At 41.1% G+C, this 21,391-nt stretch overlaps 1 protein-coding gene across 6 annotated transcripts in view; it reads left to right on the forward strand.

The window, feature by feature from the left end:
* AUH (AU RNA binding methylglutaconyl-CoA hydratase) overlaps positions 1-21,391 on the forward strand; it is a 166,728-nt gene that overhangs the window by 135,259 nt on the left and 10,078 nt on the right. For all 6 annotated transcript variants that reach the window (XM_063099961.1, XM_063099963.1, XM_063099964.1 and 3 more), the window contains one exon: positions 20,883-21,070. In XM_063099961.1, the coding sequence (XP_062956031.1) occupies positions 20,883-21,070 (188 nt within the window). The remainder of the gene's footprint in view (positions 1-20,882; positions 21,071-21,391) is intronic.

The following is a 21,391-nucleotide window of genomic DNA, read 5'->3' on the forward strand; positions in this document are numbered from 1 at the left end:
CAGGGTGGGAAGAACAGGCTGCACAGAAGGGAGTGAAGGTGTGAGCAGGCAGAAGTGGGGGGCGGGGCCTCAGCTGCCACAACAAAAACTCAGCCCCCTCTGGCTTTGGCAGGGGTGGCCAGAGTCCTGTGCAGGAAGTCCATGGAAGGCATTGCTGGCACGGGTCAGCTGCTTTGGGGTGGCGTGGAAGCAGCCAGACTCTTCGTAGCCTGCTCTTGGCCATCCTTATCACGTGGCTTTTCATCCACAGACTTTGTGTCTCCTGTAATGTTTATTTGCTCAGCTCTAATGTCATGTTTGTATACCTTCTACCTTTTTTGTAGTGTTTTGCCTTTAACATGATTTCTGTCAGTAGCCTTAACTTCTTTCATGATGCTATCTCCAATTTATTTATTAGTTCTGTAGTAATACTATTCTGGACCTCAATGCTTTTTGTAGCTCTGCAGTCCCACTTTACACTTCAATGTCGATTTATCGCCACCTCTTTGAGCCTCGTGTATTGATTTCATGTCTTCTCTGAATTATTTCATAGGAAAGCACTTACAGGAACCTTCCTCCAGTTGTTGCATGAGCTTCCTTAAGTAAAGGACTGTTTCTGTACATGCTGTGTGCCTTTGCTGTCCTCAGTGGGTGGCTTGTTTGCTTTGCTTTGAGAGTGGGGAGGCTGGGCTATTTTTGTAGAGTTACCATGCCAGTGTTTTTTATATCCCACATGTTTTTTTAGCATGAGCCTCTATCAGGAATGTTGTTCTGTTCCACGGACTGAGAGTTGGGTAGAGGGTTCAGTATTGCTTGTTTGGTTTTTGTTTTTTGTTTTTTCCTGTCATCTGAGGGAGTGGCAGGCGGGGAGGCAGGAATCCCACAGCAGGGGCTGGAGGCAGCTCATTCTTCAGCTTTAAAAGGCCTTTCCCAGGGCTCTCTCCACCTAGTCAGGTGGGGTCTGCTTCTTGGGAGAAACACTGTTCCCCACCTTAGGACAGGGGCCTGGAATCAGGACGGTGGGTCTTTAGTGTTCACAGGCCCACCTTCTGTCCCGGCCTTCACCTCCGTAGCTGTTCATGCTCTGCCACCAGCTTTAGATAGGAAGGTGGTGCAACCACTGAGTGTGCACACATTTGTGTTTGGGAACAGGGCAAGGGTCAAGGTTGCACTCCCTCTAGAGCGCAAGATAGGAGAGCGGGAGCCAGAGCAGCCTGCCCCAACTTGCATCCAAGCCCTACTTGGGGCCTCTGCTTTCCTGTCTGTGTGGAGGAAAATGGTAGCTCCTGTCACAGGGTGGTTGGAAGGGTTGAATGAGGTAATACCTGCAGGTCACTTGTTACTGGAGTTTGCTACTCTAACCACGTGTCATGTCCATGAATTGATTTTTCCTATACCTTTCACTCAGGCACTTTTCCTGTTCAATTATCTTGGTCTCACTGATCTTGTTTCATTTATTTTCACTTTTGGCTTACTTTTTACGAAATCCTTGCTTAATTGTTGGGGGTGATTAGTGATTAGATGATTATGATATTTTCTGCTTTTGTTCTCCAGCTTTCCTCTTTCATATGAGTTAAAAACCAAAATGGCTGTCTGCCTGTTCCATGAGAACACCTGATGAGAAGAGGGGCCTTGTTTCTCAAAAAGTGTTTTAATTTTTAATTTTTTGTTGGGCCACCTTCCTACCTTTTTTTCAAATGGAGGGAGGGGTGGTAGTAGCATTGACACTTTCCAAGGTTTTGCCCATTCACCAGCTTTGCCCCATGGGACTTCTGGCAGTGGAATGTGGTTCCAAGTCCCACCATACCTTGCCCGTACTTGAGATCTATCGTGTGCACTCCCTGGCCCCTACTTTTCGAGGATTAAGGTTTAAGATTGTGCCACTTCTGGTTTCTCATTGCTTTTTTTGTTCCCACCTCTTATCCCCTCCTCCATTGGTTTTTCAATTAATTTTTGTTGCTTTTATTGGGTTTAAGGAAAGAATTTAGGAATTAGCTGTGGGCTAGCCAAATATCTACCCTAGAAAACTCTGCAACGTGTATTTTAAATTTGTAATAAGTACATATTATGTTTTCAGTTTTAAAGAGTTTTCCATTTAAAAAACTAACAATATGGCTTAATATTAGTCTCTGCATCTCAAACAATTTTTCAGAGGAACACCTGGTAATAATCGGTTATTGACATAAGGCATGTTTTGTACAGGGATGTGAGAGGACTTCCAGGACAGAAGTCGTTAATACCCATCATTTCTGAAAGGTCCCTTTCAGTGTTCTCCTGGAACAGGGAAGAGGACAGGGATTGCCCCTGTGGAGCTGACCATTAGTGGGTGTAGAATCCTTAGGACGTTGGTAAACTGGGTAAAGGGAAGAGACCCACCTGTCTTGTCCTGCTCTTTAAGAAGCTAGCTGGGAGATGTGGGTGAAAGAGAAAAAGTGCTGGCCTGTAGATAGATTAATTTTGAGTGTATTTTACTTCCACCTGTGCCTTGAAGTGGTTTGAAATATGAAACTGTAAAAATATATATAAACATGTTTGTTAAACCTTTCTGCTCATTTATGAGGAAACTGAATAACTAGGAAGTCTACAGGCGGCCAGCGTTATGGGGTTTTCCTCCAACATTTTATGATGACTGTTTTAGCCAATGATATTTTAACTTATGGTTTTTTCGGTCATGATTGTATTGAAAGTTGACTCTTTGAGGCCTCCCTTTTGTACACATAGGAAATATTTTTTTTTTTTTTTTTTTTTTTTTGTCGTTTTTTCGTGACCAGCACTCAGCCAGTGAGTGCACCGGTCAGTCCTATATAGGATCCGAACCCGCGGCGGGAGCGTCGCCGCGCTCCCAGCGCAGCACTCTACCAAGTGCGCCACGGGCTCGGCCCTTAACTTATGGTTTTTTAATACTATGCAGTGAACATTTTATAAGTACATATAGGGTTTTTTAAAATAAATTAGCCAGCTGAATCTGAAAAAGCAATGGGCATGGGTGAATATATTCATGTTGTTGTACTTTGTGGGTAGTTTTCTTGCTGGTTTAGATAAGGATTTTAGGGTTTTTTTGTGGTATGTTTTGCTTTTGTTTTTGTTTGGGGAGGGAAAGTTATTATTTTTTTTGTTTGTTTTCTTTTGTTTTTCTTAAGATATGGCTTAGAGTTTTGAGAAACTAACTACATGTTGGATACATTTTATGAAAACAATTTGTTTCCAGTTAAGTTGGAGTTGCTTTATCTTGCTTGGCTATGCTCTGAAGAATGGCTCATCCCACTTTCTTAATATGAAACAGTTGTTGACTAGTTCCCTAAGTAACAAAATTTTTATATACTGTCATTTTACACAACGTTGGTGATTTTCCCAATGAGGAGAATGCTAACTAGTTCACCTTATAGTTTTAGTCACAAATTTTATGCTTGTTTTAATTTGCTCATTTTGCTATTTGTTTTTTATTTAAAGTTTAAAAAAAAAAAATAAGTGGGCTGCTCCACACGGGCTGGTCTCCATTAGGAGACCTCAGAAAATACAGATGGGAACATGACATATTGGCCCGGACACCTCTGCAAGGTTTTGTGCCTTGTGGCCAGTTCCATGTGTCTGATGCCTCTGGCCTCCTCTTATAGTACTAACCCTAAAAAGCACAGGATAAGTTAGGGCTGGGCCAGTGTCCGAGAGCAGAGTGACGAGGGCCAGGAGGACACGCGCCCAGGCGGAAGGGAAGTGGAGGTGTGGACTTCCGTGCATCTTGGCCTAGTGGGAGCTGACCACTGTGTGATTTTGTTTTGAAGCTTTCTGCTGTTGTCACGGCCTCTGATACCTGATGAGATGTCTAATAATTCATTTTTCCTTCTGTTCAGTTATCCAGATGTATTCTTATGCAGATTCATTCTCACTGAGGTTTGCCTTGCTGGTGGGAGGAAGCTTGCCTTTAGGAGAAGCAGGCGAGCCTTTTCCAATCAGACTAATCCACCACTGATTTGTTAGTGCACATGGATTAGTTGGTTACTTTACCTCTACTTTATCTCTGTTTGCTGATGTGTCAGATGAGAATAATAACAGTAGTTGCCTCATAGGATTTTTGCAAACATTAAATGTATTAAATTACATAGTACATAATAAGTTCTCAATAAATGGTGGTTATTAATCTATTAATAATGGTGCTGCTGGGCCAGAATCTTCAGGTTTTCATCTTGTGACGTATTTTTCATGAGGAAAATCAAAAGTATTTATGTCTTCATGTCTACTCCATTATTTGGTCATTTTTAGGTAGTATTAAATATTTTTACATATTCTTTTTTACCACTAATATTTTACTGAATGTATGATAACACTTGATAAACTGTGAAAGCACTTACCCAGATGCTTTATGTCTATAGCAGAGAGAAAACATCTGGTTGTTGAGGATTTTCCGCTTATATCTTAAGCCATTTATTAGAACTCATTTAGTGAAACGTCAAGGTCCAGTTTTTATGAAATACAGTCAGTGTCCACTTTTTTATGGTTACAATTAAATCAGCACATTTTAAAAAGGCAGGAAAACCTGTTGGTGTGTGGGCATTGCTTCCTTTACTTCCTTTACTGGTGAGCTTTGCAAGAGGGATGTCTTCCATGTTAATTCTCTCCCCACTTTTTCTCTTTTATTATTTTTTAAAGATAAGTGGTTATTCATGTTCTGTTCTCCTCCTCAATTTTAAAAGAATGAGAAATGATTTTGAACTTTTGGAAAATACTCTACTCTCTGAATGTTCTCTATGGAAACAACTGCTTTTTGGTAAAAGACAGGTAGAAGAGATGCTCTTTACAGTGTGTGTTGCTTAATCAGGCTTTGTCCTTGTGGTAGGCAGCCCTAACAAGGCCACCTGGTATTCCTGTCCCTGGAGTGATGGCTGGACACGTTGGCTCAGAAGTGATGGAATGTCACCTCTCAGATAGGTTGCTAAAAGATTGTGGCATGTCTCATGTGGTATGGGACGAAGAGGTCCTGCCAGCAGGGGAGGTGAGGTGGAGAGGAAACCTGGAAGCAGAGGGCGGTGCTTCATGAGGGACCCTGAGCCACAAGAGCTAGCCAGGCCTCCCCTTGGATGCCTGACCCACAGAATCTATGAAAGAATAAATACTGGTTGTTTTAAACCCTTAAGTTTTGGAGTAATTTGGGGGGTTTTTTGTCCTTTTTTTGTGACCGCGCTCAGCCAGTGAGCGAACCCGCCATCCCTATATAGGATCCCAACCCGCGGCGGGAGCGCTGCTGCGCTCCCAGCGCCGCACTCTCCCGGGTGAGCCACGGGGTCGGCCCTGGAGTAATTTGCAATGCACAATAAATACAGTCCTTAATATTTAATCATTAGAGGTGATGAAACTGTTTCTTCATAAAGCACAGACTGCATGGTTTTTGACAGTTCATTGCAGTAGTTAGATTATCTAGTGAGATAAACATGAAACATTGTATTTGTAGCAAATACCACTGTATTAAAATAATTTTCTTTAAAGCCAACTTATGGGATTCATATTGTTTTGACACCACAATTATATACATAGTACATACATAATACATGTTATATACACACTGCAATAACTAATAATCTCAAAAGGGAAGAAATATCCAGCCTAGTCATATATTTCTTGTGATATACTTATAGATACTAATATGACTTTAAATCAATTATTTATATGATATATAATATATAGCATATTATCTATATAAATAACTAGGAATTAAAATAAAAAATGCAACATGTAGATAAAACAGACATAGTTGTAGAGGCATATTATGGTATAGTGTTTTTACTATGGGCAGGAGGTTTCTGTTACAGTGACAGCAGTAATTTGTCTGATACATGCATGCTGCTACCAAAGAGTCCATTGGGTTATTTATTTCTATAAGTTTTATTTCTCTGGGCAATTACCATGTTTCACTTCAGGCAAACCTGGGGTAGGTTTATGTTGTAGGTGTTAGAAAGGTCTCAGTTTAGATCAGGTTTGCTGATAACTACTTTTCTTGATTGTCGGGCAGCTATATTGTAAGGTAATCATTAGCTTTCTGATGTTTCCCTTCTCCTCAGGTCATCTTTGTGTGACAAAATTTGCTAGTCTGCAGAACACACCTCCATCACTAGGCATCTGCTGGCTCTTTGCCCCCACTGTACAAGGCACCCTCCCCTTATGCTGAAAGGTGAACTGTGGGGATGTCGTGTAGACCTTCTCACCTCAGCTACCTGATTGACTGAGACACTAGACATGTCAAAGTGACAGGATACAACTGTAGGTTGTATCAGAGTTTCTTTGGTTTTGCAGCAGAAACCATAGTTGCAACCAAAATAAATGGTGAGAGACCCTAGATTTGTGCTATCCAGTATGGTAGCCACTAATCACATGTGGCTATTAAAATTAATTAAAATGAATTAAAATTAAAACTTCAATCACATTCGAAGTGCTCCATAGCCACAGGTGGCTAGTGACACTTGTATTAGTGCAGACACAGACCATTACCATCTCCAGACAGCTTTACCTGGAGGCCTTCACTTGAATTTATGAACCCAACCATTCCTTCTATTGCTCCATTCAAGATCCAAGTCGCAGGAGAGAGTTGGTGGGTCTAGCTGAAGTCATTTGCCCACCTCTTGTCCAGACTGGGTTGGGAAGGACAATCCTCCACGTACCCCTTGGAGCTACCAGGGCAAGTACCTGTGTTCGCAGCCCCCAATACTGCACACAGTGGCAGAGGGGCTGCAGTGCTGTTGGTGGACGCTAGTGGCCCAAAATGGACAGATGCACTCCATGGCAGCCTTTAAAATAGTTTAAAAAGTAAGATTTTGTGTTTATCTGGTATATAACAATACATTTTTCAAAAGTTAAAAAAAAGATACAACAAAAATGCGTCAGCAAATATTTGTTGTGAAAAGTATATGTAAACATTTTTAAATAAGTATAATTTTGTTTTTAATGAATAAAAATTTGATATATCTGTTTCTCTAACAGTATATGGGATAATAGTTGAAAAGCTTTCTGTAATAAATATTAATGAAAGCTATCTCACAAAGATTTTCATTTGTTGCCAGCCTGTTTAATTTGCTCTAGAAAAAAATTTTTTGATATTCAGCCTTTCTTCCCCTGCCCTAGTCCTTAAAAGTTTTAAAGTTTTTTGCTAAATGCTCCTTTAGCACAAGCTGTGTAGAGCCCAAACTCATGTATCTTTCAGGTGAGTTCTACTGGGGTTTAGCCAGTTAGGTTTTTTTCTCTCACATATTCTTCTGTCTTTATCTCTATCTCTGTCCCTATCTCTTTCTGTCTCTCTGTGAGTGTCTGTGTATTTTCATTGCTTTACAACATGCCAAAAGTCTCAGGGAGTAGAAAGTATTATAGTGCTTTAAACATTGGCCACAAATTGAAGGATATTTTTATAGTTTTTGTGTGATTGTGATACATCTGTTATGAGACCAGTAAACACTCTGTGTTTGTTCACATAGTTCACTCTTTGACCCTGATGCTTTCATTGAAAAGCAAGAGGAAGTCAGTTGTATAAACTGAGCCTGATCTGTTGAGAAAGCTCTTGCCCAAGTCCTGTGACATGAGCCCCGCAGGAGTCGGCTGTAGTGGGCACATACTTGACTACAGGGCTTCTTCCCACGGTTCAAAGAAAAAAGAACCTTAAGTGGGGCTGTCTGTGTCTGAGAGGGGATTTATAAGTAATTCAGAAGTGACATTTACTTCTGGAAGTCAGAGGTCACTTCTAATCATATCAAGACATGCCCTTAATGCGGTCTCTGCGTAACTCTCAACTGGAAGTACAAGGGTACTTTAAAAAGTTCGTGGAAAGATTCATATTATATTTCAATTCTGTTTTTCCATGGGCTTTTTGAAGTGTCCTCTTACTTGTTCTGTGTCCGCCTTCATTAGTGTGGCTGCTTTCTCCATGGAGTCACAAGAGAAGGGAAAAGATACAGGCCAAAACAAAGCAAAACAGAACTTGGCATTTTCTACCTTTGTTACTGAAACATACCTTAGAATCCAGAAACATAAACTATGTTCAGTTGTTGACGTATTACATTATATTTGGTTATGAAATGTCAAATAAAGTTTGTTTTAAATTATCTTGATACACATAAATGTGTTTGGTGTTAATCGATACTTTGAGTTTAGGACTTTAGTCTGGGAGGAGGAGGGCTGGTAGTCTCAGCTTGCTGCCCAGCACCTGCCCCTGGCGTTGACGGGTCCTTTGGCTTCCAAGATGGAGCAGAGGATACAGATGGTGGCGGAGATCACCAGATCACCAACAGTTTTATTTCTCGCCTTCTCTGGAGAATGGTTTGCTGTGCTCAAGCCTCTGCTGATAGAGTTTTCTACTACAAAATAACTTTAAGTCGTGTAATCTCAGGAGACTATGAGTTTTTCCACTTGTGGTAGTGAATGCTGATTACATACCCATTTTCGCTTTGTCTTAGTAATTAGGGTTTCAGCTTTATTCTCTATGCTATGGCAAAACACTCAGCAAGGAGACTACATTTCTCCTGCAACTACAGGTGACCCCGTTCCAGCCAGTGATATGCAAGCAGACGTTGTTGGCCAGTACTTAATCAATGGCTCCCAAAACGGAGCACCCTCTTGCCATACCCCTTTCCTTTCTTCCTGCTGCTTGGTTTGCAGACATGACTTCAAGGCTTCAACAGCCTTTTTGGACCATGAGATAAACCTGGAGGATAGAAGACGCAGTCTGAAGATAGCAAGGGAGAAACACAGAGGGATCCTGAATTCTGACTTTATAGAGTGGTCATTTGTGATCTTTGTGCAGCCTTAAGAAAACTGATCCCAAAGTTTTGTTGTTGACTTCCAAGTTCTCAAGGAAGTCATTTAATCAAAGCAATAAAGTTAAAATTAAAGAGGCTGGATTTAGTAAAGTAGAGAGTGAAAAGTTTGAAGATTGGTAGCATCACCTAGACTTCCAAGAAACTGGTTCCCCGTGCTCGTTTGTTAGCGCTCATCCTTGGTGCTCATCATTTGTTGGAAAAGAGAAGCTGTGAAATGCAATGCAAAATCTTTAAAAGAATGTTCAGAAATGCATGGGAAATCATGGGTATTGTAAATAAACTTGGACATGAAATGAGCAGAACTGTTACGTTTAAAAATGCAGCTCCACTAACAGGAACCAAGATCTGGGGAGGAAATGTGCAAGATGAGCTTGGGACATTTTTTGATATCAGATGACAAGAAGTTATCAAGACTATATGGGTTACGTCAGAAGGACTCCAGAGCCAATCTGAGTAAGTTCCCATGGACCAAAGATGGAGTAGTTTGAGCACCAGTAAAGATGATAACTGTGGGATATTGTCATACATCAAACAGGTTAAGATCTGTACATTAATGATGATTTTCAAAGATTAAAAACCCTTGGCTTACCTCTGGAGGATGCTGGAGAACTACCCTGTGATTTTGAAAATTAGTAGATAAAAGAATCAACCATTTAAAAACTATAACTACAAACTCATTTTTCTATTATTGACAGATCACAAGCAAGAGAAAGATAGATAACCATTTTGGGTATTTTCATCCTGTCATTTCTTCTGAGGCTTCAGACAATTCTTCAAGCCATCCACCTCCAGAATCTTGAGTGATTCAAAGAGAATCCAGAGAGAGCATTCAATCTGGGCATGAATGAAGCTCGGGTATTTACGGTTTTGCTGGCCTGCCCAGCACCTGCCACTGACCTGTACCCCTCATCAGAGGCAGCGGGCCTAATGGCTCTCCCTCCCTCTGCTCATCACCAGACTTTTCATGTGATAAGGGAACAGTTTTCAGATTCTTCATTCGTTTTGCTAAGCATTTTTGGCATTCGTTGTTTACCTTTAATATAGCTTATTGTTTATTTTTGTTATTACATTGTTTAAAGCTACATGGAAGGAAACATAATTCATAGATTTGTTTTCTGCACCCACATGTCCCTAATGAATTCACGGTGTTAATTAGGTAATTGGTGCTTAAAATGCTAAATATCATGCAGAAATTGTGGTAGATTATTACATAGCAACTTAAGGGTGTTTTTTTTCCCCCTGCTATTTTACTGATATTTGGGGAAATTGGTTGGAGCTTTTGGATGAGTAAGAATACATTATTATTTTTTCCATTTAGAATAATAGGTTTCAGTATTCAAATATTTGCTATTCAGTGTATTTTAAAATACAGAAAATTTATTCCAGAAACAGTGATAAGCTCTTTCTACTCTAGATGTTTGCCGAAGGCTGAGAAGCATTGTAAAAAGCACTTTCTGTGCATTGTCTCATACTGTCCACAGAACTGCAATGCAGCAATCTGTGATTGCACCTACAGGGTCTCTTCCTCCTTCTCATTATAGCCCCGTACCCCATGACATGAACATCATCCACAGCTGCTCCACTCTGAACCCACATTTCCTGCCTCTCACCCAGCAGTGTCCTAACCTTCTGTTCCTCCTTAGACCTCATTGGATCATTGTAGAGTATGCATAAAGCAAATGTGCTTCACAGGGCCTGATTTTCCAAAGCCTTGCAGTTTCAAATATTGACCTTACAAAAACCAGGAAAATTTCCCCAGGCTATATAGTCTCTGTTGTAAGATAAAGAGTTGTAATGCAGCAGAGCTGCTGGTTCAAAGACAGACAAGTTACTGAATGATACGTAAAGATACTGGGAAGCTGCTGTAGGGAGAAGGAATGTTTGCTAGATCAAGCTTTTGTTGGTGGATCACTTAATTGCCTTATGGAATGTCATCTGGCTGTTTTTACTGAGTGTTACCAGCCTATATTGTTAAAACTATAACCCCACCTGTGTCTCTTCTTGTAACTTCCTGGGCTTGAGAATAAATGCAGGAAGAGAACCCCAATTCATGCTTAATTTCCCAAATGGAAGGAATACCTCTATCTTAAGGGTTCTGGAAGATTAAGCCCTTTCTGGGGCTTCTCACTGCTCAGAAGAGATGGGCTTTGAGTAATCTTTGGCAGCTCCATCACCCAGGGGAAAAGGGGTGACAAATCCATGGGAGGGAAAGCAACAGATCATGAAGTCCCTGGGCACTTTCACTCTTGCTCTCAGTCATCTCCCTCCTCTCTTCTCTTTCCTTCTCATCCTGCATAGATTTCATGGTCCTTTGTGATAATCACTTCCTTACAAATAACCTTTTCTACCAACCTCATGAGGGAATTATAAGGATTAAGTGAGTTAATACTCATGAAGTGCTTAGGACAGTTTATATAGTATTGTTACATAGTATCTGCTCAATAAATGTCAGCTATTGCTATTACTTACCTCCTCTTCTGTTCTTGCACTTGCTGGTGAAGTTCTAGCTTTATCTGCTTACCCTGTGCCTGACCTCCCAACCCCCCACCCCAAATAGAAATTGTTGAAGAAAAAAAATCATGCTAACTCATCTCTTGACCACATATCTCAAGTGTGTGATTAATTTTGCCAGCAATTCTACTATACTTCCCTGGTGTGTTTGCTTTTCCACTTTCTAAAATGTGTGTTCAGATCTCTTTTCTTAAGCCATCTATACTTCAGACATTCTTGGGTACAGATAACAGGAGAGCCTATTTTAGGTGGCGTAAACAATGAGAAAATACCCACAATAGCACAAGAAGTCACAAAGTAAAGCATCTTCAGGATTGGCAAGTTCAGCAATGTAATGACTTCTTTTTGCTGTGTCATTTCAATTGGAAGACTTGCTGGCTTCCATTATGATCACAAGGTCGCTACCATACCTCCAAGTGTCACGTGGACATGACAGCATCCTGGAAGATCTGTTTATTCCTGGGTGTCTTTATTTCAGTTAAAAAAACATTCCCTGGAAGACCCCTCCATACTTAACTTGGAAGAAAGCTGGGGCGAGTGGTGGCAGGGAAAGGTGTATAAAAGGTGGCTGGCTGTAGCTGAGCAGCACTGTCCTCCACGTTTCTCCCACCTCTCTCCTGCCTCAGTGAGCACTTCTCAGGGCTGTTCTCCTTTCTTTTTAAATAGTCTCAATAAGTGATGTTATCCTGGCCTCTGGTTTGAATGCCATCCGTATGATGCAGATCATTAATAAACGTTAGACTCTATATCCAGTCACACACTGGACCGCTACACTTACTCATATGTGTGCAAAAGGCATCTCATACTTACCATGGCCAGAGCACACCTTCTCCTCCACTCTTCCTAGTGTCAAAAATGGTACACTCAGGGCCGAGCCCGTGGCGCACCTGGGAGAGTGCGGCGCTAAGAGCGTGGCGACGCTCCCGCTGCAGGTTCGGATCCTATGTGGGAATGGCCGGTGCACTCACTGGCTGAGTGCCGGTCACGAAAAAAACAACAACAACAACAACAACAACAACAACAAAATGGTACACTCACACACTAAAGCCAAAAATCTAGGCATTAGATTTTTTTTCTCCCCACATATATTTCACTAGCAATCTCAGACAACACTTATCCCAGGTCCCTCCACATCTCTCTCCCTGCACTGCCCTGCCTTAGTCCAGGCTTCCACCATATAACACTTGAGCAACAGCAGTAGCCTCTTCTGCTGGGCACCCTGCTTTGATCTTGCCCTAGTAATCTGTTCTCTCCCAAACTTACAAAAAACTGATTTATTTATTCATATATTTTTGTTGGCAGCTGGCCAGTACAGGGATTGAACTCTGGACCTCAGTGTTATCAGCACCATGCTCTTACCAACTGAGCTAACTGGCCAGCCCCCCCAAAGGATCTGTCTATCCGTTTAGTTTGTTAGTTTTGTTGGCAGCTGGCTGATACAAGGATCAAACCCTGGACCTTGATGTTACCAGCACCCTCCACATTCTAATCAACTGAGCTAACTGGCCCAGTCAGAGGCTCTTTTTAAAGTGAAAATCAAAGTGTGTCAGTTACTGCTCAAAAACCTCCAGTGTCTTTGCATCACTTTGTTTAAAGTATAAACTTTTACCCTGCCTGTTGAAGTGTTTCCTACTACTCCCTTGCATCCTTTCCTGTGAGCCACCTTTTTGCCACCTTCCTCTTGAACATGCCAAGCTTCAGCCTCACCTTTTGATGAGCTTACCTTGATGAGCTCAGCTTTTGCACCAGCTGAGATCATCACTGGGGGTTGCGCTGTTCATGTGGCTGCCTGGTTGTCATGCAGACGTTGGCCTCACCTTTGTCCAGCCGCCTTCCCTGACCACTGGTGTACTGTCTCAGAAACTTCCCCAGTCTGAATTCTCCCCATGCCACTCCTCACAGTCTCTCTAATCTCTCTAGTCTTGTGCATGTGCTCGCTCATTGCCTTTTTTCACCCTCTCTTCGCCTGCCCGATGGTAAGTCTCATAAGATCAGGCATGGTTTATCTTGTGCACTGCGGTGTGTTCAGCACCTAGGACAGTGCCCGGCACATGTTTGGTTGCTTGACCGATAAGTTATTTATTGAACAAATGGATTTGATTTGCAAAAAGTAAAACATAAATTCCCATTCAGCTTTGTTTAACAATTTTTGAGAGAGGGAGAGAGAGAACTCCTAGTTATGTTATTGTATCATTCATGTGTTTAGAAAGCAAGCAATAGAAATTGACCCTGGCTTCCCTGAATGAAAAGGAAATTCATTGTAATGCTCTTGGAATCAATAGGTGGATAGAGAATGAGGCTTAGAGAACAAACTGGAACTAGATAGTCTACACTGTGGCAGGTCTACACATCACTGCCCTTACATTCCTGTGAGCTCAGCAAGTCTCCATGACGTGAGGTCACCCATTCAGGTCCCACCTCAGACCTACTGAATCAGAATCCCCATGTTGACAGGGCCAAGGCAAAAAGCCTTAGAAGTCTTCTGGTGTTTTCTAAGCGTTTGCACATCAGAAAGGGGAGGCTTAGTGGCTAGGATGTTTCATTTCTTCATAATGTAGTAATGCACTTTGGAACTCAAGGCTCTGCTTGCTAATCTGGACAAACCCTCGTGCAGATTGATGCGATGCCCCAGAAGGCCTTTGTCTGGTAGGCAGTACAGCCATTCAGGAACAGTTATTTTGTGGAAGAAAAATGTGCTGTAAACTCACTACCCCAGTAAGGTTTGAGGAACTTGATTTTTTGTTTTTATTTTTAATTGGCGGATAATAGTTGTATGTATTTATGGGGTACAATGTGATATTTTGATCTGTGTATACATTGTAGAAAGATTCAGTCAAGCTAATTCACATATCACTTCACCAACATTTTGTGTGTGTGTGTGTGTGTGTGTGTGTGTGTGTGTGTGTGTGTGTGTGTGTGTGGTGAGAGCATTAAAAATCTATTCTTTTAGCAGTGTTGAAGTATAAGATACGTCATTATTAACTGTGGTCACCATGAGGTCCTTATTTTTTAGCTGAAGGCTTGTGAGCTACCTGTAAGTTCTTGGCTCAGGTTCACATTTCTCCTTGTATTCAGCAGTACTGTGGAGTACCTGCAGGAGTGTCCTGGGAGTGTGTTACTTGCTGATGCTGTGATCCCTGAGTATATGACCACAGCCCAGGAAGCCTCAGGGTAGGGCCTGACGAGGAGTCAGGATTCCACATTGAAAGCTATTGGGTGTGAGTTTCCGTAGAGTCTTGTAGTGCTCTGTGATCTTGAATGTGTTAGGGCTGCTGTCAAACTGGAACAACTTTAGTTCCACTGGGACAATTCTGTTTTTAGTCCCACTTTAATTTTACCTATTGTCAGGACTGTATCTAGAAACGGCACTTTAGGGATTCTGAACTCAGATGCCTGTGTGAACTAAGCAGGTTATGTGATCCAGTGAAACAAGCCTGCTATATGAAAATCAACTGACAGACACAGGACATGTCTTCAGTTTTACCTAACTGTACATTAATATTGGAGTTTAATGTTCAGAATTAAGAAAAGATGAGTTGAAATAAATTTTTTCTCATCCACCTCTTTGCATTTGGAACTAATGCCTTCCTGTCCACACCAAGGTCTCTATGGCATGTCCTGTCTTTGGACTGAGAAGCAGTACCATAGTGGGCCTTGACTCCCTTCACCAGCGGGAGTACTGAGTTTCATTTAATTTCATAATAGGAAGTAGCTGTTCATAAATACAAGAACTTCCAAACTGGAGCACAATGTTGGTATAAAAAGTTTTTCTCTTTAGGATAATCCTGAGATATTTGTAAAATCCGAGGTTCCATATCAACCACATTTAGTTTTTTGTGTTGTATTACATTGCAGCTTCCATTTGTAAAGCTCTTTTTTTGCTCACGATTTTAATTGAGAAAGGCAAACTGAACAGATTGTACAATTTTTATAAAGTTTAGAATCACCAATTGTGTATACCTGGGGGGTGGTAGGGGCAGTTACCTTCACTTCCACAGATGTAAAAACATAGAGATTGGAGCATAGGAAAGTGGGTCAGATAATTTCTTACCAAAAGGTTTTTGAAAGGAACGTTTTAGTAGGAATGAGTGAATCAAACATTTATTTGTTTAATAACTGTTTAAGAATGTCCCTTTCAACAAATGATGTTGAGAATACTTTACACCATGTACAAAAATTAACACAAAATGGATTAAAGACCTTATTGTAAGACCTAAAACTGTAAAAGTCTTAGAAGAAAACATAGAGAAAGCCTTTGTGATGCGGGATTTGACAGTAATCTCTTAGATATGACAGAAAAAGCATAGGGAACAAGATAAAAATAGGAAAATAGGATTTCATCAAAATTGAAAATTTCTGTGCATCAGACATTACCAACAGAGTGAAAGAGCAAACCGTGGAATATGGGGGATATATTTGCAAATCATATATCTCATAATATCTAGAATATATAAAGAACTCCTATAACTCAACAAAGAGAAAAACTCAAAACAACACAAATAAAATATAAGTAAAGAAATTTGAATAGACATTTCTCCAAAGAAGATACGTGGATGGCCAGTAAGCACATGAAAAGTCGTCCAGCATCACTAGTCATCAGGGAAAAGATGCTCAGCATCACTATTCACAGTGAGATTCCACTTCACACCCGTCAGGATGATTATTATATTATTATATAAATTATAGTAATAATAATAAAACAGAAAATAACACGTGAGGATGGGGAGGAATTGGAACTCTTGTTTTCTGTGGGAATATAAAATGGCTCGACCTGTATGGAAAACACTGTGGAGATTTCTCAAAAAACTAAACTAGGATTACTATCCAGTCCAGCAATCCACTTCTGGGTATATGCCCCAAAGAACTGAAAGCAAGATCTTGAAGAGGTGGTTGTATGTCCACATTCACAACAGCATTATTCACAATGGCCAAAAGGTAGAAGCAACTCAAGTGTCCTTTGATAAATGAGTGGATAAGCAAAGTGTAGTAGGTGTGTATGTACAGTGGGATGCTATTCAGCCTTAAAAAGGAATGAATTTCTGACACGTGCTACAGCATGGATGAGCCTTAAAGATATGTGAAGTGAAATTAGCTAGTCACAAAAAGACAAATACAAGTGATTGCACTTACATAGATACCTAGAGTACCTTGTGATGTCACCCAGATAGGATAAGTCTTGGATACAGTGTTACACAGTAAGCCATGAGGGTTTTCCCTTGGATTTTATAATGTGTTCTTTTCAGTGGATGACAAAGCTCTCTTCAGCCTCCCGCAGACTCTTGGGTTGAGCATCCAGTTCTTGGAGCAGAGCAGCGTGCTGTGTGCCATTCTGCTCAAGGGAGTGGATCTGTTTTATAATGTTAGTTACAACCTACGCTACCACCGTTACTTTGTTAAATTTTTGCAAAATCCTCATTCCTGGAGAATGATACAGTAAGTGGAAGAACATGATGAAGGGGCATAAGCTACATGGACTAGCAAAATGTTTCAGTTGAATAAAAAATGCAATGTTTTTATTTTATTTTATTTATTTTTTATTTTTTATGTTAAAAGTTCTTTTTATTATTTTTTTAAATTTATTTATTTTTGAATCATAATTGGTTATATATACATATTTCTGGGATTCGATGTTGACATATGTTGATCAAATAAATATTACTAGTATGTATATTGTTACAAGTCATACTTATTCTTTATGTCCCTTGTCCAATCTCTCCCTATCCCACTCTCCCTCCCCGCCACCACTGATTACCCTAGATTTCTTCTCTCCCTCTGAAAGATTAATGGTTACTCTGTTGATTTATTGCCTAGATAATCTGTCCAATACTGAAAGGTGTGTTCAGGTCCCCCAATATTATCATAGAGCAGATGCTTCTGTCACTCTGGAATGGTCTTTGTGGAGAGAGAGACATCCTGTTCTTTTCTTTGATCTCTGCTGGTGACTGTCCTTGTGTCAGTGCACTCCAGTGGCTGACAAACCATCTATGCGGTGGTTGTGACATCTAGCCACTTTTGTGGCAGCTGTGGTTACCGTAGTGGCTGTGGGGGGCCATCCACATGGAGGTGATTTTTTTGGCATGCTCATTGGCACAGGCAGTGTGCCTGGTTGTGAGTGGGGGGTCCGGTTCCCGGCTCCATACCTCAGGTCCCCTGGCGGGCCCCAAGGCACCAGTGGTGTGCCTGGGCTGGAACTAATTTTTTTTCCTTTGCTTACTTCTAAGATGGGGCAACCAGTACTTGAGCTGTGTTGAGCTAAATTGCTGCTTTGCTGTTGTTTCCCTAGGGAAGACTTTTTGTGCAGCTTAGGATTTAATGGTTGACCTTATAGGTACGTCCAGCTCTCCAGAGATCAGGTGCACCCGGTTTGTGCAGAAACTCTGATTTGGGCCTGAATCTTTTCATTAGACTGCACCCCATGCAATTCTGCATTCCTGACCAGTCTCCTCGGAGTGGTCCTGTGCTGATTGGGGTGCAGATCACCTGTCCTTGCTGTTCCCCAGTGTTCCCCCAGTGGGCCTGTCTCCCCCACTGCCTGTGTTCCAAACACTTCCCATGGGACAGGCCCTGCACTGGTCCCTTGTGATGACTTACCGGCCTCTGAATGGCTCCCCTTTTTCAACTGTTCTGAATTGTCGCTCCTGCGTGGGTCCACGGGAACCCTATTAGTGGTTTTGCTGTCCTGGGGGCCCTCTTCTCCCCTGCCGCCTCCAAGCAACTCCACCCAAAGGGCACAGCTGTGGCTCCTGCTCCATGTGCTCTGCAGTTCCAGCCTTAAAGCGGCCATGGCCTGAAACACCCCAAGCAGCTTTTTCTTTCTCTCATCGTGGCTTCTCCTGCCTTCATGAGCTCCATAGGTCTCTCCTCCTCTTCCCCTGAGCTCCACTGGCCCCAGCTTGGCTGTTGTTACATTTTTATAGTTGTAAATTCATTGATTTGTGGGACAGAGTAATGCTGGGGACCGTCTATTCCGCTATCTTGACTGGAATTCCCAACATTTTTGTTTTAAACGAGGGTCACGTTTGTTCATTTTGACCACTCTACATTAAACTTTTCACAGAACACACAAAAGAATCATTTTCTAATGTTGTGCTTATCGTGAATACTATATCCATTAAGATCTTCAATCTCATCCAAATTTTCATCAGCTCCATGAGTGAAACAGTTACCTGGGTTATGTTACTTATATCTGTGTTCTAATCAGCTGCCATTGGAAACACCATAGATGACCTGTCTTTTTCATGCAGCTTGTCCCCTAAGTTCTCACACCTATCTTGTCTACACTGAGCAACACCATTTTGTTTACAATCAGCGTATTTTCTAAGTACTCGTCATGATTCTTAATATGGTTTGTTTAACAATAGCATCTTAAGTTCTGTTCTTTCAACCCAGGCATATTCTGTTAAACATGTTGGAATATATTTCGTTGCTGAAGGGAAATAGGCCTTCTTGAAACTTACGGTCTTGGTATTTTTCCCACTTTTCATAGAGATGTGGATAAAAAAAGATTTTGCTTTCCTCTGAAAGGAAAGCAAAACTTCTCAGTCTGAAGTATTAAAGTAATAGAGAGTGGTGGAGACCGTGGCAAACTGGAGAGCACTGCATCTGAGTGGTGCAGCTGCAGTTGACTTCCACGTAGGGATAGGTTTCTGGATATCACCTGTCCAGTTTTTACATGTTGGTAACTGATGTAGAAATAAAAACTTGAAACTTTGTGGGTCAGATGAAACCCAGCGAGCTGTGTGCACAGTGGACTGTCAGAATGCTTTTTTCTTCCAAAACTGGGCAGTCAGCTCCTCCGCTGCCTCCTGGCCACAAGTGCGCTGGGCAGTCTGGCAGCCATTTGAAGGGTAAGATTTAGACGACCCCTAATGTTGCATCTGTTTTCATATTCTTATTGATAGAAATTGAAATTAGACCTGTATTGCCTGCTTTTGTCCAACTTTCTATTTAATGAGATCCTGGCCTCATCAATAGAAGATATTGTAGTGAATAGATAGGTGGATCTAATGAGTTAGGCAGTCTTCAACAAACGGGGCATCTTTTGCTACAAAATGGCTCTGTCCTAAGTTTACCCTAAATCATGCTAATAAGCCGCTGTATTCCCTTGGAGTTGAAGAGTTAGTCATCTCCCGAAGTCCCCAGGTAGTAAGTGGCAAAGTCAAAATGAAATGCATGGCTTCTATTTTTTTTTTTTAATTTAATCTAAAATTTTTAAAATTTATTCCTTTTTTAAAAATTTTAATCTATCAATATATAATGTAGGTGATTTTCATGTCCCTTTACCAATTCCTCCCCCCCACCCCCACCCCATCAACATCATATCTGTTCACTTGTCTTAATAAGTTCTAGGGATTGTTGTGATTGTTGTGTGTTCTTCCCCCTCGCCCTGTTTATTTGTTTGTATATTTCTTTATTTATTTTTATTAGCTTCCACAAATAAGTGAGAACAAGCAGTATTTCTCTTTCTGTTCCTGGCTTTTTCACTTAATATAATTTTCTCTAAGTATATTCGTGTTGCTGCGAATGGAAAAATTTCATTTTATTTTTTAGCACAGTAGCATTCCATTGTGTAGATATACCACATTTTCCTTATCCACTCATCTGATGATGGACATGTGGGCTGATTCCAACTCTTGGCTATTGTAAATAGCACTGCAATAAACATGGGAGTGCAGGTATCCCTTTGACATGATGATTTCCATTCCTCTGGGTATATACCCAGCAGTGGGATAGCTGGGTCATATGGTAGATCTATCTGTAGTTGTTTGAGGAACCTCTATACCGTTTTCCATAAAGGCTGCACCACTTTGCAGTCCCACTAACAGTGTAGGAGGGTTCCCTTTTCTCTGCATCCTCGCCAACATTTGTCATTCTAAGTCTTTTGGATATTAGCCATCCTAACTTGAGTGAGAAGGTATCTCAGAGTGGTTTTGATTAAAATGCATGGCTTCTGACTCCACACTGAATGGGTTTTCCCCAACAGCTGGAAGGAGGGTGTGTTGGTGTGTGAGAGAGTGTCTTTCAAAGAGGAGGACTAGTAGAGACTATTAGGACTTGCACTGAGAAAAGAAGCACTACCAGGACAAAGTCGATTTTTATGAATAATTGTCTTTTTATTTTTATTAAATTAAAATTAGTTTATAATTTATTCACCATAAAGGATTCCTGAAAAGTATATGAGTTGAATTTCTCAGAAGTTGTTAAGTTTTATCTAAGCTGAAAGGAAAATGCCAAGCCTGATAGAACTCTGCATGTCTAGTCACTGGACTTAAATGACGTTATTGCTTGTCCATTACTGTTCACAGTGTGGTTACTGACGTGGCCACAATTGTGGGTGGGATTCAGAGATACATCAGCTATGTTGTGGGTAATATTCAGTGCCCAAATCACTTAAGAATGATGTAAGATTCTCAAGTGCTTTCTTGATGTTATTAATTTTATGCATGAATTAAGAAATTAGATTCTGGTTTGAAGTAATTTTGCACTTACTAACGTTGAGATATCAACTTCTTGCCCTGGCTTATTTTTGTAAATAAAGAAGCATTAAAATGAAAAGACATCAATGCATTGCCTGCCTTCTCTCTCTCTCTCACCCATCAGGGGGGACGCAGCGATTGCCACGTGCCATTGGGATATCCCTGGCCAAGGAGCTCATCTTCTCAGCCCGCGTGCTCGATGGCCAAGAAGCCAAGGCAGTGGGCTTGATCAGCCATGTTCTAGAACAGAACAAGGAGGGGGATGCTGCCTACAGAAAGGCTCTGGACCTAGCAAGAGAGTTCTTACCTCAGGTATCTCTAATTAGAGTTCCCTTTTTTCTCATTTAGATCACTTTGTTGACTAAAACAACAGTCATCTGGCATACCTGAGATGTCCTTGGTTAGCTTTCTAAGTAAATGGATGCATGGTCGCTGTAAAACTAGAAGTGTTATGTTAGATTGACATGAAGATCCTTGAGGACTAAAACTAAGAGTTGAAGACAATCTGAGGGTCGTCCTCTAGCCACACTTGGATAATATATCACTTGAATAGTGTTAGTCATGTGTGGTACAACTTCCTAGGAAATGTTTTAATTCCTTCCCCAACTGAGCAGTCTAACCTAAGCCATGTCC

The sequence above is a fragment of the Cynocephalus volans genome, chromosome 6, assembly GCF_027409185.1.
Source record: "Cynocephalus volans isolate mCynVol1 chromosome 6, mCynVol1.pri, whole genome shotgun sequence".
NCBI classification, from domain to species: domain Eukaryota; kingdom Metazoa; phylum Chordata; class Mammalia; order Dermoptera; family Cynocephalidae; genus Cynocephalus; species Cynocephalus volans.